At 43.8% G+C, this 26,178-nt stretch overlaps 8 protein-coding genes across 8 annotated transcripts; 3 read left to right on the top strand and 5 right to left on the bottom strand.

The window, feature by feature from the left end:
• Positions 1-1,325: 1,325 nt before the first annotated feature.
• EAE98_005961 (uncharacterized protein) lies at positions 1,326-3,657 on the bottom strand. The gene is made up of 7 exons (XM_038953583.1): positions 3,210-3,657; positions 2,849-3,045; positions 2,668-2,777; positions 2,450-2,598; positions 2,257-2,395; positions 1,887-2,189; positions 1,326-1,775 (listed from the first exon to the last, which is right to left on the bottom strand). The coding sequence occupies exons 1-7, from the start codon at positions 3,561-3,563 to the stop codon at positions 1,519-1,521; spliced, it is 1,509 nt and encodes a 502-aa protein (XP_038809978.1). The 5' UTR covers positions 3,564-3,657; the 3' UTR covers positions 1,326-1,518.
• A 749-nt stretch (positions 3,658-4,406) lies between these two features.
• Positions 4,407-6,540, bottom strand: EAE98_005960 (uncharacterized protein; the record flags this gene model as incomplete). Its single annotated transcript, XM_038953582.1, has 3 exons — positions 4,407-5,800; positions 5,856-6,268; positions 6,314-6,540. The coding sequence occupies 3 exons, from the start codon at positions 6,538-6,540 to the stop codon at positions 4,407-4,409; spliced, it is 2,034 nt and encodes a 677-aa protein (XP_038809977.1).
• A 960-nt stretch (positions 6,541-7,500) lies between these two features.
• On the top strand, positions 7,501-10,062 carry EAE98_005959 (uncharacterized protein). The gene is made up of 5 exons (XM_038953581.1): positions 7,501-8,860; positions 8,922-8,948; positions 9,027-9,233; positions 9,296-9,566; positions 9,683-10,062. The coding sequence occupies exons 1-5, from the start codon at positions 7,932-7,934 to the stop codon at positions 9,851-9,853; spliced, it is 1,605 nt and encodes a 534-aa protein (XP_038809976.1). The 5' UTR covers positions 7,501-7,931; the 3' UTR covers positions 9,854-10,062.
• Positions 10,063-11,806: 1,744 nt separating this feature from the next.
• On the bottom strand, positions 11,807-13,643 carry EAE98_005958 (uncharacterized protein; the record flags this gene model as incomplete). The annotated part of the gene is made up of 2 exons (XM_038953580.1): positions 11,807-12,448; positions 12,504-13,643. 2 exons carry the CDS (start codon positions 13,641-13,643, stop codon positions 11,807-11,809), a joined length of 1,782 nt encoding a protein of 593 aa, XP_038809975.1.
• A 518-nt stretch (positions 13,644-14,161) lies between these two features.
• EAE98_005957 (uncharacterized protein) lies at positions 14,162-16,022 on the top strand (the record flags this gene model as incomplete). The annotated part of the gene is made up of 5 exons (XM_038953579.1): positions 14,162-14,183; positions 14,237-14,281; positions 14,349-14,448; positions 14,509-15,527; positions 15,580-16,022. The coding sequence occupies 5 exons, from the start codon at positions 14,162-14,164 to the stop codon at positions 16,020-16,022; spliced, it is 1,629 nt and encodes a 542-aa protein (XP_038809974.1).
• A 163-nt stretch (positions 16,023-16,185) lies between these two features.
• On the bottom strand, positions 16,186-20,858 carry EAE98_005956 (uncharacterized protein). The gene is made up of 3 exons (XM_038953578.1): positions 20,102-20,858; positions 16,865-20,009; positions 16,186-16,809 (listed from the first exon to the last, which is right to left on the bottom strand). The coding sequence occupies exons 1-3, from the start codon at positions 20,137-20,139 to the stop codon at positions 16,771-16,773; spliced, it is 3,222 nt and encodes a 1,073-aa protein (XP_038809973.1). The 5' UTR covers positions 20,140-20,858; the 3' UTR covers positions 16,186-16,770.
• A 2,414-nt stretch (positions 20,859-23,272) lies between these two features.
• On the top strand, positions 23,273-24,484 carry EAE98_005955 (uncharacterized protein; the record flags this gene model as incomplete). Its single annotated transcript, XM_038953577.1, has 4 exons — positions 23,273-23,327; positions 23,423-23,469; positions 23,528-23,905; positions 23,960-24,484. The coding sequence occupies 4 exons, from the start codon at positions 23,273-23,275 to the stop codon at positions 24,482-24,484; spliced, it is 1,005 nt and encodes a 334-aa protein (XP_038809972.1).
• A 423-nt stretch (positions 24,485-24,907) lies between these two features.
• On the bottom strand, positions 24,908-25,888 carry EAE98_005954 (uncharacterized protein; the record flags this gene model as incomplete). The annotated part of the gene is made up of 3 exons (XM_038953576.1): positions 24,908-25,219; positions 25,302-25,538; positions 25,820-25,888. The coding sequence occupies 3 exons, from the start codon at positions 25,886-25,888 to the stop codon at positions 24,908-24,910; spliced, it is 618 nt and encodes a 205-aa protein (XP_038809971.1).
• Positions 25,889-26,178: the final 290 nt, after the last annotated feature.

The following is a 26,178-nucleotide window of genomic DNA, read 5'->3' as shown; positions in this document are numbered from 1 at the left end:
AGTCGGGGCTCAAGTACCTCTTTTAAAGCTATGAATATTGTATCAGGTGGACAATTCACCTCCTCTCCCGTCGGGTGTTCACGTGTCTTTATTTTGATCTCGACTCGAGACTTTAGTGGTGAATTATTAGACCGATATCGGTCGTTTCATGTTGGATCTATCAAGGTCTTTTCTTTGACATGTCTATAGGTTTCCTGTCTAGCATACGTCATTCTTATTAAGTTTGGTTCTTCATACTGAGATTTAGTTCTTAATGAGTGGACCAATCAAAGGATCCAGTTGATCAAGCTCATGGAATGGATAAACAGTCCCTCACCACCTAGGTAATGAATCATATGTTCAATGTTTCTTTTTGTACATATTGTTTAAAGATGACTCATTAATGAGCAGATATAGATATAATTCTGCTTCACTTGAACATGAGTTCTCTTTTCCTCACAGGCGCGCAAGCAGTCTTATATTCATCTCTTTGCAGGCAACAGCTTGAAGTTTTCCTGCATCCATACATCATTTTAAGCAGTAGACTATTGTAATTGTTTCTATACTTCATGCTATCAAGATTTGCTGTTTCTCAGTCTTCAATATCCTCACCATAGCCAACCATGGCTCTCAGATATTCATCGTTTGTTGTCTACTGACTTGACATCTGTGAAATATTTTGCTTCTTCATTCACTCATTGACTGGCAAACATCTAACACTAACACACTCACAAACACAATCATAAATTCTGAGAAACTGATGTGAATAATCACCCAAAGATCGCCCTGACCAAGTAAGCATTTCTCGTTGATTACTATTAAAACTAGATTTCAACTATAAATCGATACCGAATGAACTGTAAGGTATTCACTCCCCCTTTCACACTCAGCCAATAGCCACACAAGAACGCAAATAAAGCCAGAACAGAAGCGAAAGCCGAAACCCGAGACGAAATCAACAGTGAATCATCAGAATGAACAGACTCGGTTAGTTACCTAGTTATCTGTCTGTTCACGAGGTCGGAGAGAGAACCTTGACGTCTAGCTGGAGGTACTTCAACGTCTATTTCACTGCCTTTGCGGGTGGAAAATCGGTACTGTCATGACACGTTCCCAGCTTTGAGATAGTGATTGGTAGAATTGGAGGGCATTTTTTGTGGTTGTATACTGCATAGCCTCGGAGCGCTTGGGTTTCCCAATCAGCCTCTATCTAGTTTTTGGCTTTTGCAATGAATATGATTTATGAGGCGGCGAACGAATATTCACATTTTGATGTTGTGAGTTCTTTGAGGCGGTGCTGGAATTCTAAATGGTTCTTTCGATTTTCATGATATCCTGATATTTCAGTGCTGTGAAATTAACTCCTGTTCAAACCCTATCTTTTAATCTCTATCCAAATCTATTCTATTCTATCATCTTTTTATTCCAGTCTTCCCTCTCTCCTCTCTCATCCAATATATTCTATTCTATCATCTTTTTATCCCAGTCTTCCCTTTCCCTACTCTCATCCAATATATTTTCTTCTTCCTCTTCACACATCTATTTCTTTGCCCTCCCATAAGCCTCTTTTGGTAAGAACGGAACCGCAATAACCAACCCTATCGCGACCAATATTTCAAATACCCAGATGAAGTACCCCCAGAGTATCTGATGCGTAACGCCATACGCGAAGATTATAGTAAAGAGAGCGGGCACAAATGCGCGAGTACCGCTTGTAACTGCGAGTGCGATGCTGTTAAGAGTGCCGAGAGTTTCGGAGGATGGCGCAATATCATTGAGGGCTAGTTGACCACATGCTACAGGGAGGGTGTTGTTAGCTTAAATGGAGAAGATAGGGAGTATGGGAGTGGGGGGATGAATAGGAGACCTAGAGGTAAAATGATGAATGAGCAAAGGGAAAGACTTACTAAACGCCATACTAACACCTACCCCCATCGACATACTTATTGGATACACGACCCAAAAAGTCGTTTCCCATCCCATGCGCAACAGGAAATTTGCAAAAGGACAGAAGGCGAAAAGGAAAGGCCAGAAGAAAGCGCACGCGCGCAGGATACCAACGGTACCGATACGTTTGTGTAGGGGAGGGAATACAACGATCATCCAGAAAGCTTGCGAGAAACCTGCGAGGGCTATGAAGAGGGAGATGCGGAAGGGTGAGAAGCCTAGACCACCGAGGGAGACGGGTGTAAACCAGAAGACAGATAGTACTATGTGTGCGGAGGCGGTTAGCAGTGGGGAGGGAAAGGAACAGGCGAGGAAAGAAGTGACACGAACCGGATGTGTAAATTGTACTCATTAGGTTTACATGGCATGAAATGTAAATACATCTCGCTACGCCGGGGAATTTTAGAAGTTCTCTCATGGTCATTCCATCGCGCGCTCCTACTTTTTGATACCTTTTCTTGCCCAATGTCTGCGTTATTATTAGTGATTTGAGCTTTTACCACAGCGTCGGTAAGCCGCTCACCTCTTTAATATAAAACGTAGCAACCAACGTTGAGCTCAACGCAAACAATCCTGTGCAAATAGTAGGAAGCGCAAAGGGGAATTCCTCGAAAAACTTTACGCCGCCAAAAAGAGACGGATACTGTTTCGCGGGTTCGGACATGGCACCGCCTTGAGAATGTTAGTCTTTCCGTCGAGTTCTCACGTATCTATCTAGACACTTGGGGTAGCTTCAATTACCAATCAACGGTCCCACCAGAATCCCCAGATTGCCCGCCACGGAAAAATAACTAAACGCTCTCGCTTGAGTTTTCTTGGTGCTGTTTTCGGAGATCATTGTTCGAATCGTCCTTTTATCTATTAGATTGGTTCGAGAACTTCCAGACACGGTTAGATGAATACGAAAGCCAAAGCCACTCACACGATTGTTCCTGCGAACAGTCCGGCAATACATCGAAAGATGATTAATTGTCCAATACTCCTGCCGAACCCGAAAATACCTGTTGCGAACGAGATGCCTAGCAGCGAAATGATCATGATGGGTTTGCGGCCGAATTTATCGGAGGCGCGGCCCCAGTGGACCATGAGGATCATTTCTGTGACCGAGAATAGGGATTCCTGTTCTTAGTTAGCTTTTCTTAGTTTTTCTTATAAAGCATATAATATATCCACGGCAATCTTCTCCCTCCTCTCCCATTTTGCAACTTCCTTTCCCTTTCCATGTCTCCCCATCCCAATTACCCCCTCAAAAAAGAACAAAACAAAACAAGCAGAAAACTCACAATCAACCCCGAGTAAAACCCCACATCCCCCTTCCCAATATCCCCAATCTCCCACAGCATCTGATTCAGAAACGCAAAGACCGAGAAAAACGCTACCGGTTCTACCAATCGAATATAGCAAAGCCCTAGAATTTGTCCGAGAGGGAGCGGTGTATCATCATCTTCATCTTCATCTCCATTATCTCCTTCTCTCCCCTCTGCATCTCGACTCGAGTCTTCCGCACCAATTGTCCCATTCCCAATATCTTTATAAACCTGCGATCCCGTGATCAACGCATCGCGAACCTCTGTAGGTTCCGTGAGAGGCGCGAGGAGGGGTTCACGTTCATTGATTACGGGGCGTTGCGGAGACATGATATGGTATGAATGGATCTATGTCTCCTTATTATCCTCGGTTTGTTTTGTTATGAGGACATACATATAAGATGTGATTGTTGAATATATGGGAAAAAATGTATGAGGAATTTGGAGATTCAAGTGTGTATGAGTTCGAGATGCTCACCAGCTAGGACCCCTTGCTTAAGTAATACGATGCTTATCTGATCTGAAAGACATGGGAATACTCTACGAATTAACCTTAGTGTTGATTTTAGCGCTGATGTGCTTTATGCTAGCGCTAACTAGGTAGTTATTAGTTAGGGGTTCTCGCTGTTCACTCCAATTACATCGCACCTTCTTCCTTCAGAGTCGATTAGAAGTATTACTTGTAGATACACTCTGTAGCGATTTGTTTTTTTGAGAGATCTCAAATGAATGTTTCTATGAGAAATCGATGACGTTTCTAGCAGAATTTCTATATCTATCAAAGGACAAGAAAATAAACCTGGTTCTCTAGGAGTAACATCAAGTGAAAGTAGAGAGGTACAGCAACCATGATATTGCTGTGAAGATCTTCGTGAAAACTCTCATATGATGGAGATTTGTGAATCGATGGCATGCTCGTCATCTTAAATATGACTTGAGATTCGATGACGCTATGCATTTGTGCAATGCTGACCGTGAGAATCCGATACCGTTGGCTACCTAGGTAACTATTGGTTTCCCAAGGTGACAGGTCGCAACTTTTTACGCACAGGTCTATGAAGACCCAATCTTAATTGGTAACACAGATTTTTACACAAGCATAGTCTAGGTCTAAATTCTTTTGCATTTGCATTGTATTTGCTTATGGCCACTCTTTATGTATTAATACTGCATTCAAAAAGGCCCGTCGCTATTGGGACAAGCGTAACCTAACGTTGCACTTCCACTTCTCAGATAACAAACCTTTTGCTTCGCGCAAGCCGCTGTGCTACAGCTTTCCGTCATTGCGGAACTTTTCGTCTCCAGGAAATTATAAACTTCTACTAAAGTGTTGTTTGCCAACATATCCTCAGTCACTCCATGCCAGAAAGCGCCGTCCAAGGGAGCATTAATGGGCCAAGTGGTACTTGGATCATATACTTGGCGCGTATCATACTCAAGCTCCCATTTTGGTGTTGTCCAGGAGTTGGCGTTGGACATATTGGCGAAGTAGGTTTGAGAATTGACGACTGAGAAAGTTGAAGCGTCGACCTGGAGATGAACCCATCCAGCATTGAGTCCAGTAAGAGGCGTAATAGAAGGCCCTATGTATGCAACTTGAATAGGGTTATTGTAATCCACCAACGTGGTATTACGAATGATCGACGATGTATTGCTAGAAATTGTCGAGTTGGGTAGGAAATCATAATAGATCATGAGCTGATCCTCGTGTGTATGACCAAAGAATATTCCCGCGATTGTTGATGGAGAGAATCGAGCAACAATACTGTAGAACAAGGCTGTAGGATTGGGAAGAGCATTTGTACCGTCATATCCCGGAAGAACATGTCCGATAATCCAAACGCGTTGATCAATATCTTCCGATTTTTGAAGCTCGTTGGCAAGGAATGTGAGAATGCCAGAGGTGTCTGGATTTGTCATGTTGAAGAAGTTGAAGATATTGGCTGTATACCAAAAATCCGTGTTGATAGAAATAATCTTCAAGCCTTGAGATGTGACCGTAGCATATGCACCATAGTGGTTTGATGCATACTGAGCCGCTTCACTATCAATCCATCCATTATTCAGCCATAAGCTAGATAACAGATTATAATTCCAAGAGAACACATTAGATTGACCCGTAGAATTATTGATGGAATTTGGAGTGTTCAGAGCCTCCGGTAGAGAATCATGGTTTCCCAAGGTCGCATAGATGGGACTGTTCTTCATTTGAGCCTTGAAAGTTTGGTACGTAACCGTCTCTTCATACTCTACATAGGCTCGACTTATTTGGTCGTCATTATCGTGGCTTACAATGTCACCTGTAAATATTGTAAATGCCACATCAGATCTGTTGATAAATTGGTCCATAGTTGAAAATGCAGAGAGAGCCAAGTCAGGAGGGGAATCGCAATAGAAGTATCCAAAACGAGACGCAGGTGTAGACGGGTTGTCACTCGTCGTATCAAGGTCAGTGTTAGTGGAATATGGTCTGCAGCACATGTACTGTGAGCAATTAGCTTCACTGCCAATGTCATATCTTGAATCTAAATGCCAATCGGAGAGATGTAGAACATCTATAGTTTGGTCTGTTGATATGTCAGAATTAGTTTACTTATAATCAACCAAGGCGTTATAACTTACTAGATGGCGAAGGAGCTGTTGTCTTATTTGCTGGTTTAGGTTTGAAATATGCAGATTCGTCGATGGGAATCGTCGGGGGTAAACTGCAAGTATCCCATACATAGAAACAGTAACCTTGCATATCATCGGTCGCCATGCTCATTTTTGCAAATAGTTGAGCAAGATACGGACCAGTTCCCCCAATTCCGGAGTATTCTTCATAACAGGTCTCGGCGTAGATACTGTCATAGACCTTTGGAAAGGTTTCACAGGCACGAATAAGAAGATTCACAATCGTCTCAACAGGTTGCGTGATAGCTGCAAGATGCATTACTTCGGTGCCGGCAATACATTTTGCGCAGTCGGTTGTGAGTCCATTTCCATTTACAATTCCTTGAATCTCATTGAAGATGTTATCTTCAATTTCCTGTTTACTAGTGGTTGTTAGTTCTGCAACACGAGAGGAATAAGTAATTTACCTTAAAGTAGGCAATGGTACTGGGACGGGAGAAGTTTCGTTGTAAGAAGGCACAGGCCCAGTGCCATTGTAGTGAAGAATTGGACCTCCAGCAGCATTTGGAATTGTGTTTGTGAGCGTCTTGTTCAATGCTTGAGGACTTGACGGGACGGATCGTCGCTTGTGACCTTTGTGTGCTGATGTGACTGACAGTAGTGATAGCGCAGTCAAAGCTATTGGGAAATGCATTTTCTATACGAAGAATAGATACAAATAGGAAGGGCGCAACGGGAGTATATCAAGAAACATGCGGGAAGAGAAATGCACAATACTTATTCTATTAGAGTCAGGCCTGCCATTCCATGATAACCACCTCAACACAGCACGTGGCTTTGATTGTATTGGTCAGTCAATCCGTAGATTGTAACTTGTGAAGTAGTCGTCACTTATGCAGCTTCCAACGGTTAGGGCGACGAATTGGGAAGGTGGTTCCTGACAGAAAGCTTCATTTTCGTGAACGGTGCTAAGATTCCTGCATCTTCCCCGCAAAATCAGAGACATCCACGCTGGAAAATAAGGATTGGAGCAACAGCCAACAGTCCAGACCCAAGTGATTCGCATGTTTGGATATGCACGTTTATCATCAGAGGGGTAAGATTGGTTGATTTGGATATCCATATATCCCGAGAACCCGATCGAATGGGAATTACGCAGCGACAATATGAGAATGGGAGATTGAGAGATTGAGAGATTGATCAACGTTCCACTCACTTAAGTTACTACTTACCAATCGAGTTGATATGAAAATATGGCGGTGAGAAGATCGGCAGAAATCTCAAAAGGTACTAGCTGATTGGGGCCAGCCGACTGGGCAGATGGGGCGAGGGGGTGTCACAACCAGCATGATACATACCTAGTAGCTTATCTTATTATAAGCATTCCTAGGTTGTGATAAGCACACCCGCAAAAGACAAGAAGATCTCCTTGTCAAATATCAAATGTGTATAAAATTCTAAACATCTATCAATTTGACATCTCATGCCCTTATGGTTGTGAGTGAACTGAGGTATTAATCGATTTCTCTGAACCGAACGGTGAAGATGGGTAAAGTCTCGGTTCGGGGGAATACAAAAGCAATCATATGATAACAGGTAACGCTTACACCAAAGAAAGATGAGCTTATTTAAACATTCCTGGGACTTCAAACCCATCAGTCTAATGACCCAGGACGACCAAAACTTGCCATCATCGAAGAGAGCTATACCATATATGTACTGACTGATTTTCTAGGGAGATTCTGGTAAATGAATGAAATGTCTTTCTTCGTATAGACAAGAACTTCGGAGGTGAGGCGAAGTAAGCTCTCGAGGCTCTTAATGTCCAAGGTGGAATTGGGAATGGGTGGGGAAAAGTGTATTGAAATCATGACGTCTACGAGTCAAATGCCAATGCCACGACTTTGACAAAACCATATTGTACTGTGCGTCAAAGATCACATATTTCTCTAAAAACTATCACTCTCTTGTCGTTTCTTAATCATAATATCTTAATTATATCATCGACTCAAAACTGCAAAAGAAAAAGTCTTCTTCACTTTGCTGTCATATCGATTTCCGCCCCGCCTGCCACTTCGTTTCACAATGGCCTCCTCCGGTCAAAGAAAACATGTGGTGATAATTGGAGCTGGCGCTGCAGGAATGTCATGTGCCGCCACTCTCGCCCAGCATCCAGATAAATTCAAAGTTACCATGATCGAAAGAATGGGTGTAACCGGAGGCCAAGCAACCTCGATAGCCCTCGACAAAGAGAAATTTGGCACCGACTGGATGAACGATGGTGTCCAAGGTGGTTCGCCAATCTTCAAGCATACTTGCCACTTCTTCAAACAATACGGTCACGAAGCTCAAGGCATCAAACTTCAAGTCGCATTTGGGAAAGGTGAAGATGGATTCTGGACGAATTGTTTCCCTAGTCCTCTGGTCGAACGCTTCTCGAGCGATATCAAGAAATTCGGCAAGGTGTTGAAGATTATCAAGTGGCTAATGCCTGCAATGGGGGTTATACCTATCCGAATTATGCTCAAGATGTTCTTCTTCAGCAAGGACTTTGGAGATAAAATGGTGTATCCTCTCATTGCTCTGTTTCTTGGTACCGGTAACCAGACTGCCAATGTATCGTGCGCGATCTTGGAGCGTTTGTTTGACGACAAGAATATGAAGCTCTGGGACTATGATCCAGATACACTTCTTCCGAACTTACCTCAAATGTTAACTTTCCCTAATCTTCACAACTTTTACGAAGATTGGAGAAAGGATCTGGAATCGAAAGGTGTGGATATTCGTCTCAACACTGATGTCACGGAGATTATTCAACGTAGTGAGAAGGGTGTTGTGATGACCACGAGACCGTTTAATCCCGATGCAAATGACAGAAAAGGGGAACACACTGGGCCAACTTCCAAATCTGAAACATTTGATGAATTGGTCATGTGTGTATTAGCTGATGATGCACTGAAAATCCTGGGAAAAACTGCCACTTTTAAGGAGAAACTAGTGCTTGGGGGAGCCAGGTAAGTTATTACATTTACACTGCGGGCGATGTAGAAGCTTGTAAGCTAATCATCATATTAGATTCTACGATGACATAACAGTGACCCAGTAAGATTTTCCCTCTCGTTTTTCTTTTTCAGCTCATCCTCGCCGATACTCCCCGTGAAGATACTGACAACTTCTCAGCTCCGACCATGAATACTTCCGCAAACACTACGAAACCGAATTCGACCCCTCCCTCTGCGCCGATCCTAAATCCCAGGCCCAAAAAGACCAAATAGCTTTTTCAAAAGGGCAACGACGTGGTGTTGACAATGAACCTAGTGGTTTTCGACCCATGTACTACACCAAATCCTATGCACATGACCCTAAAAAAATCGAAATGTCTTTTGAGTACGCTCTACCCCCTTTCCCATTCTATTTTCCCCCTCTCCAAGACTAACACACCTCTCCAGCTGCACAAACTACCAACATCAATTCCGTCAAGACCACAACGCAGAAACTGCACCCGTTCCATATGATCGCCACGTCTTCCAATCTATCTTCCTCGACGCCTCGAACCGCGATTTCTGGACCATCGATGAGATTTCTCCAGATAAAGTGATTGAGAAAAAATGGTGGCATCAACTTGGTCATCGCTGGCAACATTATGCCAGGGTTGTACCTGGGATGATGTTCATCAATGGCAAGAATCAAACGTGGTTTGCAGGAAGTTGGACGCTTGTGGTATGTTTTTTTTTTCTTCTCCCTTAATTTCATTTCCTTCCCTCTAGAAAGAATTAAGCTTTAAACCGAGGAAAGGGAAATATCAAGTAAAAATCCTAATGCTAACAAATCTTCAGAATATGCACGAATTAGCCCTTGTGTCAGGAATTGCAGCCGCCTATCGACTCGGTGCTGACTACGTAAAATTCGACGATTTCGCAGAAGAGTTCTTTGGTAATTATATGCTTGTATCCCATGGATTTAGATATAAAGTGGAAGAAAAGAGGAGGAAGCAGAAGAGCCAGTAAAAAGTATTGGTGGAGGTTGTACATACTGTAGGATTATCTAGCTATTGAGAGTAATGTTTACTTTTTTTATTTGCTCCTGTTTTGAGAATCTCAAAAGAGAAAAGATGTATGGATTTAGTATGATCTGGGGGTTTGAATTTTGCTATTGGATGCGAAGATCTTGGATGATGGATACTGAAGAATAGAATCGTGCATCAATCATTTGAATTTTGAACCTTCTGACTTTTGACTTCTGACTTGTGATTCGAAATTACGATTATTCTTTATATTCATATATAAAGAGATAAACAACATCAATAATCTTCTTCCACCAACAAAACACCACACATCCACAAACCTAAAGTACCTACCTACCTACCCAGACACACATCCTTTCTCCCATCATCCCAACCAAACCCCCAACTACAATTTCTACAAGCAACGTCTCCACGCCAATCTAGCCAGTCAGTAGCACCACATTCCAAACCTGTACCATACATACTCAATACCAAAAAAAAAAACGATTTTGATTTGATGCAATTCATTCTCTACAGCTTACGATACACTCACTATCACTATATCTCTACTAGTACTCTTACCTAGCTAGAAGATTGACTCTAGAAATAACACGAATTTTTTTTTTTTGGAAAAATAGGGGAAAGCTACCTAGCTAGCCAGCTGGATGGATGGAATGCGTATGCTGTTTGACCGACCATGAGATGAGAGTTTCAACGCATTCCACAATTTATCTACTCGTAATTCTAGATTCTAAAATGAATGCATATAGAACTTGTAGAATTGTTTGATAATACTACCTAGGTAGATGGGATGGATTTGCTGTTATTCATGGATGTGGAGATCAACTCGAGTCCATTCGTTGTCGGATTGCTAGGTAGGTTTCGTCGAGTGTAGAGTATTGTGATTCATCATAGAATTTTTTTTTTCATCACAGTCTCACCGATCAACGGGGCTGTGTGCACAGCGTAGAACTCATCCAACCCAGGTGTGAGGGGCAAGTCTCTTGATTTAGTATTTAAGAAGACATCGGTGTTTTTTGCTACCAAGTTCACAACCATAACACATTTTCAAATACAAATCTACGTCTAACATAGTGTGAAACTTCTGAAATAGTAGACTTATATTGTGGGCAAAGCGTTTCTGTAGTACATGTAACGTCTAGTAGAATATATGAATTGTCATTCATTTGTGCCGCCATTAGTCTTCTGCCAACGAGGTGGCAATGCACTCTGTAATGACCAAAGTTTAGCGATGCCCTGTTTGCATACTGACATGAAATTGATATCAAGACTAGCTTGGCTTGCACTATTCTTCACTGCGCTGCTGTCCGTAGATCTAAGCGGCCTGATCAATATCCAGCTACGCATTTGGGTAAGGTATTTGTGATGAACATCAATCCGACCAGACAAGGAGTCAACCATTCTCTTGTCACCTCCAATGACTACCAGACCCATTTCCTCAAATTTCTGGCCCCGTGGTTCCACTACTTGTAGATCGATGTATATGGATAAGGTTTCCATCCTATCAGATTTACAAAGAGCTCGACTAATTCCACATTGCCATTTTCAACTGAAACCGACTAGATATATTCCTATCTAGTCCCACGTTGATCCCGAAGGTGACTTTCAGGGTTTGCGGGGGGTTACATATAAAAGCGCATCGTGACAGCAGCTATAAAATATGCGTTTTGACAGGCAATTATGTAGCTCATAAAATAGTGTCAACAGCACTAAGCAGTGTCTCAAAAAGACCCCGTATGTTTGAAGATTCTGTCCTTTCGACAAATGTCTCCAATGACAACGAAGTTATCTTTTATGACGATGCTTCCTGTCAGAAAGTATTTTCAAGGGCTAGAGGATGACTTTCTTGCATCGAAATGCGGTAATTGATCGCGCGGACCCCTCTAGTAAAAGTGATATCCAACTCATCACTAAGAATTTTGAGCTTCCTCCTCGTTCAACGTCTTCCTGTTTCTTTTCGTAACCTCCCAGCAGCAGTTGATGGAGCAGGTTCAGGCCACAAGGATACAGCATCTTCCATTTCCTCCAAAAACGTCGTGCTGTTATGAATCGAGGTACCTCCCAAGACCACTCTAACACCTGGCGAAGAAGCATTTATTTGAGATATACATTTTGCCTCTTCAAAAGTGGCTCCACCAATAATGAAAATAACAATATCCTGAGGCTTATCTCGAGTTGTCCCCCCACCTTCAACGAAAGGATATTGCTGATCACGCAATTTTCCTTTGATTAGATCTTGAATTGTTAGCTCGAGTCGTGGTGAATGCTGCGTGTAGACATTTTCTACACCCTTTAGCCCCTTGAATCGGTCACGGGCCCCAGAAAATATGTTTGAGGATTCGAACATATCGGTAATACCTCCCGTCGATTGGTTCAGTTGCAAAGAAGAATGGTAGATGAGGAGCTTAGCTACCAGATCTATACGTCTTTGAGGGACGTTTCCGGCTGCGCCAAGGAGATCGACAAGAATCGGTAATGCATTCGACGGGTGTTTCTCGTATCTAAGCGAGTACAGGGCAACCAATCTCAGCTTGTTGTCGGGGGTAACAGTGGGAGACTGAATTAATCTCTGTACATTCTACAGTGCTTGTTAGTAAACGAGAGGTAGCGTCAAGCGAGAGCTGCGAACTTACTTTGAGATCACTGGCATGAGCATCGTTACATGCCAAGCTCTGCTCGACTTCACTGACTTCCAATAAATTATCTGAACCAACCATTCTACTTAATTCACCAACAAGGGTGACATGCTTACTGACGTTGCCAGAAAGTTTGCGAAACTCGGGGTATTCTTCGATGAAGCGCTTCATATCAGCTATGGATTCAATATTCGAGCTATTTTTGGTTCTTGATTGATATTGCTCGACATAATCTTTGATATTGCCACCTAGATCACCAAAGTTGAGATACATATTCTTCTTGAAGAACGGATCCTGGTCTTGCGACAAAACCACTTCTTTCAACTCGGGACGGATTTCTGGTACCTCGCTAAGGTCAACTCGCCCATTCTTAATGCCTAGAAGTTCGTGGACCATAGCTTGATATGTCCATTGTGTCAAAAGTGGTGTTATAGGGTCGTCCCGTCGATCTAAAATTAACAGGATCGGAGGAGTATCCACTTTCCTAAAGTCAAATAACTGATCTTCCTGAGCAATGTGGTATCGCACTTCCGAAGCCAACTTCTTTGCTAGCAAACTGTTCTTTTCGTATCGAATAAGTGGCTTCTTCTTTAAAGATAGCAACACCGCGATGAGCCCCTCGGTTGTACGTTGTAATGCGTCTGGATTCCACATGTCTGGATTTGAGCTCCATATTCGTTGCTTCGGAAATCCAAGATCAAATGTAAATAGATCTGGATTCACTACAATATAGTCTGCAAAGTGCTCTTGAACTAGCTTGACCACTTCATGATCATCTGCTTCTGCCAATCGCTCCAGGGATGACTTCTTCACAACATTACTGAAGTACACATTGTATTCACCATATTTGGGATCTCGAAATTCGTCAATTAGGAATTGTATAGACTCTGCCGACGGTCGAACGAAACACAGACATTTCAGATGGCGCATTTTCTCCCTATTCTGGTTATCCAGCCGATCTATGAGGTATATTTCATGGTTCAAAAGCGCAGATTGTGTAATCGCAGTAGAGACAATGGACACGGTATCACTATCCAGTAATAAGACCTTCATCTTCGCAGATGGCGTTCCAGAAGCTCCGTCTCCTGCAGACACCATCTTCGAGATATACCCCGATACAGCTTGAACGACATCCATGTTGTTTGGTATTTGGAGGTTAAGGTCGAATAGCTTGGAGGGTTTTAATGTCGAGGGCGCATAAGCATGTCTTATTTCGTAACCTTATTGGATCGCCGTACGAATTGTAGATTATCGAAGTATGAAGATGCTGTATAGATTCGCCGTAGTCTGTTACTTAAACAAGGCTTCGAATAAGGGTAGGTGATTTGCATGTACGAAGTAGCTTTATTTATTCGCAAGTGTTAACAAGTCAAGCTAGGACAAGGCAGAGGAAGCAAGGCTCGGGAGCAAGGCACGACCCGTCCTTATCCCACTAAATTCGATTCACCCTATCACCGCCCGGCAGAAAACGAATCATTGTGACATGTGCCATGATCAAATACGAATAAATAAATAATTACCAAGGAAGTTCACAAGACACAACTATCTGTCTTTCCGTCCCTCAAAACACGATTCTTACTTCACTGATGGAGAGACGGTAGCACCTCAACAACTCCCTTCGATTTATAGTACATTGAATCTATCCATCGCCAACAATGTTACCATACATCGACGCCCGTAAGGCTTTACCTTGACAATATGTGACGTAGTCTGACAAGTATCGTATGCAGCTTTCGAATATGCCGCAGGCATCTTGGGAGCCTCGACTGATGAACGTATGTATTAAAGCAAGCGATATGTATTAGATATCAAGGATTTGGATTTCACTCTAACATCAAACAGTAAAACTCATTACTTCCTTCCTCCTATCATATCCATTCGCGGGACTCTTGAAACGAGTTCCAGATTCGAGACCTGATTTGAAGAATTTCTTCATCATTGGGTGCGTAGACTACTCAAAAGGCACACTCTCTTCCCAATTTGCTGACTTGTTAACTATCAGGGTTTCCTCGTTTTACCTCCTTGGGCTTTTCGATTTATGGGGTGGTACAAGAACACTGGCTATTAGTTCTATCGGGGCATACTGCATCGCAAAATATGTGCAAGGTCCTTTTATGCCATGGGTTGGCTTTGTGTTTTTGATGGCACATCTGTCAGTGAACCAGCTGGCTCGGCAATTCGCTAATAATCCAGGAGTGGTGGATATTACGGGGGCTCAAATGGTGATGGTTATGAAATTGTCGTCATTCTGTTGGAATGTTGCAGATGGCCGACTGAAAGATGAAGAATTGACAGAAGATCAAAAGGAACGGGCCATCAAACAACTACCGAGCTTGCTCGATTACGCTGGATACGTCCTCTTCTTTCCATCTCTCTTCGCAGGTCCGGCTTTTGATTATGTGGACTATAAGCAGTGGATTGAAACCACAATGTTCGAAGTGCCTGCTGGTGTTGATCCCTCAAAGAAACCTCCAACTCGAAAATTGAGAAAAATCCCAAGAAGTGGCACTCCTGCAATGTGGAAAGCTGCTGCTGGCTTGGGTTGGATCTTACTTTTTTTGAAGCTATCTGCGTGGTATTGGCCTGATCTCTTGACTGGTGATGAATACATGACTTATGGGTTTGCTCGCCGTGTCTTTGTTCTTCACATGGTCGGTATGACTGCTAGATTGAAGTATTACGGTGTATGGGCATTGACCGAGGGTGCATGTATCCTCTCAGGTCTTGGGTATAAAGGTATCGATCCAGTCACTGGCAAAGTCTCTTGGGACAGGCTTTGCAACGTTGACCCGTGGGGAGTTGAAACAGCCCAAAATACTCGCGCATATCTTGGAAACTGGAATATGAACACGAATAATTGGCTCCGAAACTATATTTACCTTCGAGTTACTCCAAAAGGCAAGAAGCCTGGTTTCAGAGCTAGCATGGCAACTTTCGTAACCAGTGCTTTCTGGCACGGATTTTTCCCTGGCTATTACCTTGCCTTCATTTTGGCCAGTTTTATTCAAACCGTCGCAAAGAGTACGTCTTCTTCCCCTAGTTCTAGATTGATTCTATGACTGACCATCTTTAGACTTCCGCCGTTGTTTCCGTCCTTTCTTCATCGACCCCAAAACATCTCAACCCACATCACACAAACTCTACTACGATGTCTTCTCGTGGCTAGCAACTCAACTTGCATTCTCATTCACGGTCGCTCCCTTCATACTTCTTACTCTCCCCGCTTCCTTCCTCGTCTGGTCACGCGTCTATTTCTACGCTGTTATCGGCACTGCCCTTTCAACTGCTTTCTTCGCTTCACCTGCTAAATCGCATTTGATGAAGATGGTAAGCGAGCGAACTAGCAAGGCTGATAAGGGATTGAAACATTCAGCCAGTATGGAGAGTCTAGGGGGCAAGGAACCGGTTCTTGGATTACCGGCTGATCCATCAAGAGATCTTGACGAGGCAATTGAAGAAGCAAAAGCGGAGCTTCAGGCGAGGAAGAGAAAGGGAAAGAAAGTTGAGTTGAAGTGAAGTGAAGAAACACATGGAAGGAGTACAAAAGCGTTCTTGAGCATTTCAATTGGGGAGTTCTTAGCGATGTATATTGGTTAGATGTAGCATGATGAATACAAATATATACCCGACGTACACGATACGAGAAATTCACAATACATATATTATTTCAAAATGATCTGAATGATAATTTGCTCTTCATGAACATTAAAATTTCTTTAACTTGTTCTATCTATCAATCATGCATTCCAACGTTGCATCCGTATATACAAAGCAAGCACATATAGCGCCATCATCGCCTTTGCCATCGCATCGCATCGCATCGCATCACATGGCAGGTCCTGTGTCATCCCTTTCCTTCCTATGCATCCTCCTTTTCCCAACCATCATCAATAATAAAAATTATCCAACATACATACATACATGCAAGCAAGCAAGCTTTTTCTTTCCGTAAAGAAAGGGTATAATGCTAATATATCATCTGCGCGCGCTAAAAATAAAAAGTAAAAAGTGTGAAAATGAAAAGTCTAGACCCATCTGTTTGTTGTGAGAGTCGTTATTTGGTCGTAAGAATCATTATTAGAGAGGGGGTAGAGGGGCTCTACTCTAATATACAAGGGGTCGTTATATCAATGCCGTGTGTCGTGTGCCGTGGGTCTTGGGTGTCGTGGTGAGAATGTGGGGTGTGAGGTGAGGGTGGTGGAAAATGGAAAGCGAAGGAGGAAGTAAGGAGGTGAATATGATTAAGCTGGGAATTAGGATGGAATTACCATCCCTCTCGGGTACCAATGACAGCGAGGATGATCTGGTATATATTAGCCTTCTATTCACCGATTGAAAAATAGACATGTCAAACTTACAATAGCAGCAATAATCAATAATCCCACCACACTCATCCAACGATTCAGATTCCTCCACCACCTGGCACTCTCATAACGTGCCTCATCCAACGGGCCAAATTCCTTGACATAATCATTGTTGCCGCGACTTTCTAGATCCCGCGCTTGTGTGAGGTGTCCGGTACTATCTTCGCGTTCGCGCATCTCTTGGACGGGCTTCGTGGGGAGAGGGAGAAAAGCGGCGATCATCCAGGTGAAAGGAAGGAGAAATCCAGTGATGAAGAGAACGACTTGGATGTTACGACGGCCGAAAAAACCGCCCTCGGTTGAAAAGTTGATTTGTGGGGGTTCCCAGAGAGATTGACGAGCGGCTCGGCGATCGGTACGGAGATGTGGAGACCAGACGCTGGAAATGAGAGACCAGGTTCTGAGAGCGCCATTGCCTTGGGCTGCGGTGGGTACAGGGGTGATTTCCATAGATTGTTGGGAGAAACCTCGCATGTGTGGATGGCCTTCTCGTGGACGACGACGGGGACTGTATAATTCATCTGGGAAGTTTTCTGTATTGGGGGAACCACTTCCATAGCTGAATGAGCCATTGCGACTTGGGGTTCCGCCGCTGGAACTCTCGGGTCTGTAGCCTAGATAGCGACGCTCTCCACTTCCATAGTAAAGTCTTGCCCACGTTGGGATTGAGTTTGCGAGAAAACTGTTGGAGCGGGTACTTATTGAGGAGCGCATAGTGTGTGTACGGGAAGTATCAGATGCTCCAGCATTGAACATGCCGGATAATCTATTTCTGGATGGACGAGTGCGCAGATCTTGCATGGCGGTGATTCCGTCACCATATTCATCTTGATCACCAATAACAGGGATAGACGAGCTGCTGAGACCTCGACCACTGCGTGTCCAAGCCGGACGTGGGGGATCTACAGATTCGCTTCTCGATCTTGACAAGGCATCTTCGATTCCGTGTGACGAACTGATACTGAGAACATTGCGACTGCCGCGACTGGGTAGACCGAATACACTCCTTCTTCCCATGCTGTCGGACCAAGCTTGCGAACCGCGTTCGGTGCCGGTTCCCTCGGATACGGAGAGCACAGTGGATAGCTGTGAGCTCCATTGATGCGGAGTCTCGATCATATGGGGACTCGTGGGGCTTGGCAACTCTGCCCATGAACTCAATCCTTTTGGCTTTTGCAGTTGAGCGTGAGCGGATAAATTAACTAATGATCCGCTCGCCACGATTGCTCGTTGTGCGTCGGGTTGTGTGTGAATTGTTGATAACGACGCTAGTGAATTAGCTCGACTGTGTGCTGCACTTCGGAGCGAGTGATTTGATCTCGATTTCAATGTCTCTCGCGATCTTGACTTGTAGTACCCAAAATTGTCGTTCGACCTCTTTTTTGTTCTGAGGGCAGGAATACGAAGAGATTCTTGAGAATACTTAGGTGCTGGGCCCTGACCACTCGAAAGAGATATGGATCTGGAAAGGTCCTCGTGGAACACGTAATTTTCGTGTTCGCTGGAAGAAGTGGTTGCTGCTCGAGCTCGAGGTCTATGGACAACTGATGAATTCGAATCTATATCAGAGTGTTGATGTACTCGGTAATTGGAGCCACTAGAAAATGATGCTGCAAGAAAGGAATCGGCAATTGATTCAGAGCGTTCTCGGGTACGGCCACGATGAATTTCGTAATTAGTATTATCGCCAGTTGTGCTTGTAGATAACTGAGGTCTATGTGAAGGTCTGAAGACTACTGAAGTTGGAGTGTCTGGTTCATGTATTTGATAGTTCGAGTTGGGATAATTCGAAGTCGAATAGCCGGAAGTGCTTGTGGATAGCTGGGGTCGATGCTGTGGCCTATAGATGACTGAGCCAGAGACAGATTCTTCGTGAATTTGGTAATTAGAATTATCCGATGTGCTCGCAGATGACGTTTGAGATGTTTGGGGTCGGTGAATTACAGTCCCTGTAGATTCTTGATTTGATTCCGGGATCGATTCTTGAACTGATTCCTGAACTGACTCCTGAACTGACTCTTGAATTGATTCTTGAACTGATTCTTGAACTGACTCTTGAATTGACTCCTGAACTGACTCTTGAATTGATTCTTGAACTGATTCTTGAACTGACTCTTGAATTGACTCCTGGATTGACTCTTGAAATGATTCTTGAATTGACGCTTTGCGCGGACGATAGATAGTTGTTGAAGGAGTGGACTGTTCAAGAACGGATTGACCGTCGAGAACTTCAAAATTAGGTTGAGTGGGAGTTGCAGTAAAGACAGATTCGTAAGTCGGCGATTCTGGAATATGACTGTAAACTTTCCAATTAGTGCCCTCGCTTGCAGTTGAGGTTGTTGAAATGAATGATGGTTTTGCAGAAAGATCGTGGAAGCGGAGTTCTGGTCCGTCTGAGGTTTCTGGCAAAGGAGGAAGAGGATAATCGAACGCTGGACCTTTTCCCTTTTCTGGTGTCTTGGGAACTTTTCGAACACCACCCACAATCGAGAACTCCGAGGACGAACAGCTTATATGATCTGCAGATATCGACTTTCTAGGTGTTGCCTCACTAGGTGCGGCTGTGTATGTGGAGTCGGTATTGGTGCATGAGGTGATAGAATGATCCAAATCTTGTACAGAAGACGATGATGTTTTAGTGGATAAAGACTGTGAGGTACCGTCGTCGTTGGGTGGTGGTTCATCTTGGGGTACGAGGGAAAATGTCTTTCCGTCCCCAACCTTGACAACCAGACGCTTTCTTGACTGGGGTCTGGGCCTCGTTGAGGATCGTGTCGCAGGAGGAGTAATTTGCGGCGTGTTATGCGTTGCGGTGGACGTGCCTCTAGGAGTGGCTGGCAGTGGTTGCGTTTTGGGCATCTGGTGAAACTCGGCTGAATCGGGGCTGGAACCTTGCCTACCATAGAAATATTGACCTTTGCCAATAGAATGACCAGGAGAGAGAATATGAGCTGACTGGGTGGGAAGAGGAGATCGTGAATAAATTTTGTCATCATCATCATTCTTATTAATGGGATCATTCTCATGATAATAGTCATTCGCTTGTTCTCCTTCATCATCCTCCAATTGTCTTAAAAGTTGAGGGGGTTCGGGCGGAACCAATCGGACCGCTGCTGAGCGATTCGTCTCTGAATCTGATCTTTTGCGATGGTGAGCGAGGAAAACCAATCAAGGTGAGGGAAACTATGAAGAATCTAGATAGGATGAAGGTAGTAATAAGTTTGCGCGTACCTTGTATGCAAAGGCCTTCTTGAAGGAGAGTTTGACATCCCGAACTAAATTCTTCTAAATCAGACGCATATTGTGTCTCCATGCGCCCAAATAAATTCTGAAATGCCTTCGTAAACGCCTTTCTTTTTTTTGTTTGGTGTTGATGGGTTTGTTCGTATTCTTCTTGTTTCCTTCGTTGGGCCTCCCTTGAAATTGATGCTTGATCGCAATCGTAACGTCTTTGCTAGTATTAGATGTAATGAGTGCTATGTCTGCGACAGTAGTTGGTAGTTCGTCCCGTGTTTGGATCTCTTGTGTTTGTTTCCTTCTGAATGAATGTTTAATATGGATCTATCGTACGCAGTTGATTGTATGGCGCAGCGATTGGTTTCGAAAAGAGTAGAAGTAATAGGATTAACTTTGTTGTATCGTCGTCGCACTGTACATGTGTATAGTAATGAGTGAGAAGTCCCAAGGCGAGAACGGTCCCGGTATTAATGCTAAGTATATAGAAAAAGAGTGTAATGGATCAATTGATTGATCCAGGAGCAAAACACAAAGACAAAGATAGATGGAAAAGGGTCGAGAAAGAGACCAAGAGCCCGAGGGGGAAACGAGAGGATATCAGAGGTCTATACCAAATGTACAACTCATCGCGACGGTACATAAAATTTCATATTCGACAGCCATACCTAGGTAGCCAGCTTTTTCACCGCTGACTACGGAGGATAATGTAAGGATTTTGTCTAAACCTTGGAAAGATATGGTAGGTCTCCAATTCCAAGGCCCTTGTCTAGAATTTTAGCGTACCGTCAATCCGTAAAATTATACCTTGTGTCCTTGGAGAAGCTCTTCCGACAAGCGATTCCTAGGTATCATCCGTCCATCTAGCTGTTAGTAGCCACCAAGTAGTGGGATTAGATGAGGAAAATAAGATGAACAGAGAGACAGCGTGGCAGCCACAAATAGCAGACTGAAGCCAAAGAGGCCGAATGGGAGAGTTCCACACATCTAATCAGTCAATCATAGACAAATCCTCTGGTCAAAAGAGGATCCCTTGGTCCTCTACGATACTCCGATCAAGATGTTTCCTGAATTAGACATTAGACGCAAGTGCAAATCTCAATGCACGCAGGAGGTATGCACTGTGCAGCGAACATGTCAAGACTACTGTCGGTGCCCCCAAATTGAAGGGAATCGATTCGCAGGCTGGAAAGGCTCTAATTTAATGCCATGCAAAAAGAACCGTTGACTGCATACCACTGCAGAAATTTGCATAAGCCATGCCGTTCACGGTAAGGTGGCTGATGGCGCGTCTAATGGATGGGGAGATTGTCCAGAGTTATCTGCACGCGACAGGGGGAACGGGTTTCTACTTCGTTTTACCTTTGGAGGGAGAGAAGCACGAAGGTATAGTCCACACGGATACGGGACACATACGATGTACACAGAGTTTGGATGGTATGATGCCTCTGATACCAGATACAAGAAGTTGTGCAGGAGTCCATGAGACAAGATCAATCGAGAAAGCGCATTGCCATTGGACGCGCGCGTGGCTATAGAAAGGGGTAATCGATAACTTTCACTCATCTTCCATTTCTTCCAATAGTTCCAGAGTTTATTCGTTCATCTGAAATCGTTCATGCTTCTCATTAAGCTGGCGCTACTCATCGTCATGCAAAACGGGGTTTTCATGGAAGAAACAAAGCAGCAGATCCAACCTCCAGGAAAACATCTTCTCCATCTCTGACCAGGGTTTGCGCATCGATGATTCTCGAGAGTGGATCCGGAAGCTCACCATCTCATTTGAATCATTTCCGTTTCCAAGCAAGCAAGCATTGATGAAGCTTGGACTGAGTCTCGCTTGGCCGTCTAGACAACCTCGAGACACGCAGAAAGGTCGTAAGTAAACAAATGGTGCGCATAAGGTTTCCCTCTTAGCTTTTTGTGTGGTAGGCTCGACTCTCGAGGAAGGTAAAGTTCTGTCATCAATTGAGTTCACGTCTGTCAGCTGTATGGATGGTGCAATTGCATAATTGATGGATGGATTGATGGATTGATGGATTGATAGCTTGACAGATTCATCGACTCTCTACGATAGAACTCTAATAAATACCTAAAAATAAATACCTCTCGACACGCTTCGAAGTTCGAAAGCCATACAAAAACACCAAGCCCTCCTCCTCCTCCTCCTCTCTGTAATTTTGATAATCATATAACGCTCTCTCCACGGAAAATGCTCCTAGCATGTGAGTCCGGTGTTTTACAGGACTTGTCCTTGTTCCTCCTTATTCTGTAGATCGCCGGTACGTTTTTTCCCTCGGAGACTGAACCTTCCACCTCTTACCATTACGAAGTACACATCCCTTGCAACACGTAATTTGTCCATACTACCTGGTAATTATGCTGCTCTATGATCTCTCGTACCGCGTGGAATCTAGAGCAAAGGTTAGGTAAGCCTGTCCCGTCGCCATGAATTTTGGTAATTTTCTCACGAGAACTGCATCATTCAATTGATTGACGATAGATTGCGAAAAGTCCGGTTCGGTGTGATAATAATGAGAGTTACTATCGATAAGATCATTCTGGAAGCATGAAACACGAAATTTCCCATATGATCAGTGAAAGATTAAATCTCGCTGTAGTAAAAACAATATTTCATATTCATAAGAGATGGTATGAAATAAACTTTGATGAATAAATAGAACAATTGTAAGATCTGACTAAAATGGAACAATATGAAAGTAAGATTCCCTTGTTAACTCTTGACTTTACATTTCATTCATTCAACACATAATGGTAGGTATTTACGTATATATATATATGCATTTACGTATTTACATACCATACTCAACACAAAATAATAATGCCCATCGGTGTTGTGCTCTCAGCCCCTGCCTGTCCATCTACTGATTCTACTCCACAATCCAACATTTCCTCGCATCATCAGATATTCTCATCTCTACCACGCCGAGCGAGCCACAACGCTTTGAATTGGTAACCAACTCACAGACTTCTATTGCATTCGCAAGATTCACATACCTTTCATCTCTCTAGACCCATCTCTTTGTACATAATCCTTGCGCCTCTTGATCTGCTGGAGATCCAGAAGATCGGATGAGGATATTCTGGGTGCTTTGATATACCGGTACATATATACCTACCTGCACTACTCGAGTACTCTCCGCATCCATGGCACCCACCGGGATATATAATCGATTAAAGGCACTTTATACTGGTGAAAAGGGTTGGTATTTCTTACACTCCTTCGCATCCATCTGCAAGATCATGCACCCAAATGATTAATCATGGACAACCCAGCTAACCAAAGCTCTATTCCAGAGAAAGAAGTTCCCCCATTTAGCACCACCACTGCGGTTTCTCTGTTGGTATTACACCTCCTTACCCATCATTCCAAGCACCTAGTTCAAACACTCACAATTACAGGTACTCTATACCCTCATCTACGTAATCCCCTTCTATCTCTCTTCGACTACCCGTCCTTCACCCCAGCTCTCTCGCGATGCACCGACGGTTATCCGCGGACGAATTCGTTCGGTCACGCTCTCCTGCATCGTTGTATGTATTGGCACATTTGGAATTTTGTCCTCGGTGAAGAATGGAGAGGCAGTGAAATCCCTCCATTTGATGGGCTATTTTCCCTTTGGATTTGTTGAGACGGTCAAATGTGTAGGGTTGACTGCTATACTATTTGCGGGCCCTTTGTTTGAAGAAGGGATTGCGCAGGGACAGTGGCGCGATTGGATTCGTTTGAGGGGATTGGGAGCTTTGAAGGGCTGGATTCCTTATAGGAATATTGTCGCTGTGAGTTTTACTCGAGCTTCTCGTATTGTGGCATATAGCTAATAGTGATTGAAGGGACCCGTAACAGAAGAGGTACTCTTCAGATCTGCCTCTGTACCCCTCCTCCTCCTCTCCAAGACCTCCAATACAACGATTATATTCCTTACCCCCGTCGTCTTCGGACTTGCCCATGTGCATCACTTTTACGAATACAGAATCACACATCCGCATGGCCCCATGGTTGGAGCTATTCTCCGCTCCTTGCTACAATTCTCCTACACGACGCTATTTGGAGGCTACGCTACATTTTTGTATCTCCGAACGGGGAGCTTGTTGGCGGTGATATGTGTGCATGCCTTTTGTAACTGGATGGGTTTCCCGCGATTTTGGGGAAAGATTAGTAGTTCGGTGGATGGGGAAACTATTATTGGTCCGGATGTGGGAGCTAGCAAGAAGAGCGAAGATGTCATGGAGAATAATGGGGAACTGAATATTCTTTGGACCATCACATATTATTCTCTCCTGGTAGTGGGTGCGTACTTCTGGTGGAAGTATCTATGGGTATTGTCTGCAAGCGAATTTGCCTTGGTTAAGTTTTAATATAGCTATGAGCTGCCTACTTTAATGATATACGATTGTCTCTTTGATTAAACGTATCATGCAAAACTCAATGATTATGGAGATAGAAGCGGGGGAAACGAAATTTGCATCCGGTATTCCCTGAAATTTGTGATTGAATACTTCTAGGTATAAGCCAGAAGAATGTTTCTCCCAGCATAAACATTGTATATCAAGCGAAATTGGCCCCCGAGCTTTGCTTTCAGATCCCTCATGATTTTCTCTGATTCATATGATCATTCTTATGATCCAACGAAGATCCTATCGTCGTGGGGCTTCGGAGATGCGATTTAGTATGAGGAGGGAACACCCTTTCACATGATATCTAGCTTCGATTGAGAAAAATATGTACGAAGTACTCGCTTTCACTTGCTCAAATGACATTTTCACAGCTATTCCTCGTCCTCAATCATCCCAGTCATCATCATCGTCTTCCTCTTCCTGCTTCTTGGCTTTCTTGTCGAGATACAGTGTTCCGGCCGTGGTTTGACGTTTTACAACGCCTGAGGCTAAGAGTCTTGCTTCCAAATCTTTCGTGGTAAAGGTATCGGGCGTGTATCCCAAGCCCTCGAATCCAACTATTCGGTCGACGGATCGGCCGTCTATGAATACTAGAACACATGGTAGGATCTTCACGTTTAATTTCGTGACGAGGAAGGGTGCGTTTTCGACGTCGATCTTGAGGAATCGGGTGTCGAGATGTTTGGGTGCTAGTGTCTATTGTTTTGGGATTTAGATTTTTAGTGTCCTCGTGATGGATTTTGTAGGAGATGGGGGAAGGGATGGGAGAGAAACGTACGGAAAGATGAGTATCCATGACACCACAGCGGGCGAAATCATCTTTGGAAAAATGGACCACGGCGTATTTGACGGAGGCGGTGAGGTCCATGAGTGCTTTTTCTTCTTTGATTTCGGTGTAGGAGCCGAAGCCTTGGGTTTTTTGGGATTTGGCTCGCGTGAATTCGCTGTGGAGTTGTTGGAGGCGTTGTTCGCGGAAAGCGTCGACGGCGGGGTCTTCTTCGAGGGAGGCGATGAGCTGGGGAGGGTGTTAGAAAATTGATGGGGAGAGATGGATGGATAGATGGATGGATGGATGACTATTTGAGAACGTGAGGGCATATGTGGTTTTGTATTTGAGGGTATGGCTGCTAGATAGATAGATAGATGGCTCGACATTTCCAGCATGAGATTAAGTAAAAGAGAGCCTTGTCCTCTAGATACTCAAATCCTGTATTGAATGCCTGGCTTAACTTTGAGAGCCAAGTGACAACTACGTCGATAACAAGTGGAATGAACAAAATGAAATTAAACACTCACAGCATCTTCATCATCGGAATCGGCGTGATCAAGCACCTTTGCGACGAGAGGATCAAGTGTATTTGACATGATGATCCAGAAACAGATTCAAGAGGTCTGGTAAAACGTTGTGTTGGACTGTCTTGTAGATTGGGACACGCTGGTTGCAAACGCTTGTATGCAACGAAATAGCTTATGTCCAGAAGTGTGACTTCTTGCTAGAAATTGATCTATTCACGCAGTGAATTTGATTGTATCCAAATCCACGGGTACGCAGGTAAGATCTCGTTTAAGTGACTGGAAGAATCGAAAGGTCCTTGCTTCTACCCCCTGGCTTTGATTTCCTGTTGAATTTCTGAGATGGAAATCTCGTGAGTGAC

This window comes from Botrytis deweyae, assembly GCF_014898535.1.
Source record: "Botrytis deweyae strain B1 chromosome Unknown BDEW_012, whole genome shotgun sequence".
Classification (NCBI taxonomy): Eukaryota; Fungi; Ascomycota; class Leotiomycetes; order Helotiales; family Sclerotiniaceae; genus Botrytis; species Botrytis deweyae.
The sequence above is the reverse complement of the archived record's forward strand: the minus strand, read 5'-3'. Positions and strand labels throughout refer to the sequence as shown.

Excerpts from the sequence above, each read along its gene's own strand:
- EAE98_005961 (XM_038953583.1), bottom strand. The coding sequence starts at position 3,563 with ATGTCTCCGCAACGCCCCGTAATCAATGAACGTGAACCCCTCCTCGCG. Across the intron at positions 2,190-2,256 it reads GAGTACAATTTACACATCCG|TACTATCTGTCTTCTGGTTT; the intron begins GTTCGTGTCACT and ends CCGCACACATAG. Across the intron at positions 1,776-1,886 it reads AGGTGTTAGTATGGCGTTTA|CATGTGGTCAACTAGCCCTC; the intron begins GTAAGTCTTTCC and ends CCCTCCCTGTAG.
- EAE98_005959 (XM_038953581.1), top strand. The coding sequence starts at position 7,932 with ATGGCCTCCTCCGGTCAAAGAAAACATGTGGTGATAATTGGAGCTGGC. Across the intron at positions 8,861-8,921 it reads CTAGTGCTTGGGGGAGCCAG|ATTCTACGATGACATAACAG; the intron begins GTAAGTTATTAC and ends TCATCATATTAG. Across the intron at positions 9,567-9,682 it reads CAGGAAGTTGGACGCTTGTG|AATATGCACGAATTAGCCCT; the intron begins GTATGTTTTTTT and ends ACAAATCTTCAG.
- EAE98_005956 (XM_038953578.1), bottom strand. The coding sequence starts at position 20,139 with ATGTCAAACTCTCCTTCAAGAAGGCCTTTGCATACAAG. Across the intron at positions 20,010-20,101 it reads AGAAGGCCTTTGCATACAAG|ATCAGATTCAGAGACGAATC; the intron begins GTACGCGCAAAC and ends CCATCGCAAAAG. Across the intron at positions 16,810-16,864 it reads TATTGATTATTGCTGCTATT|ATCATCCTCGCTGTCATTGG; the intron begins GTAAGTTTGACA and ends AATATATACCAG.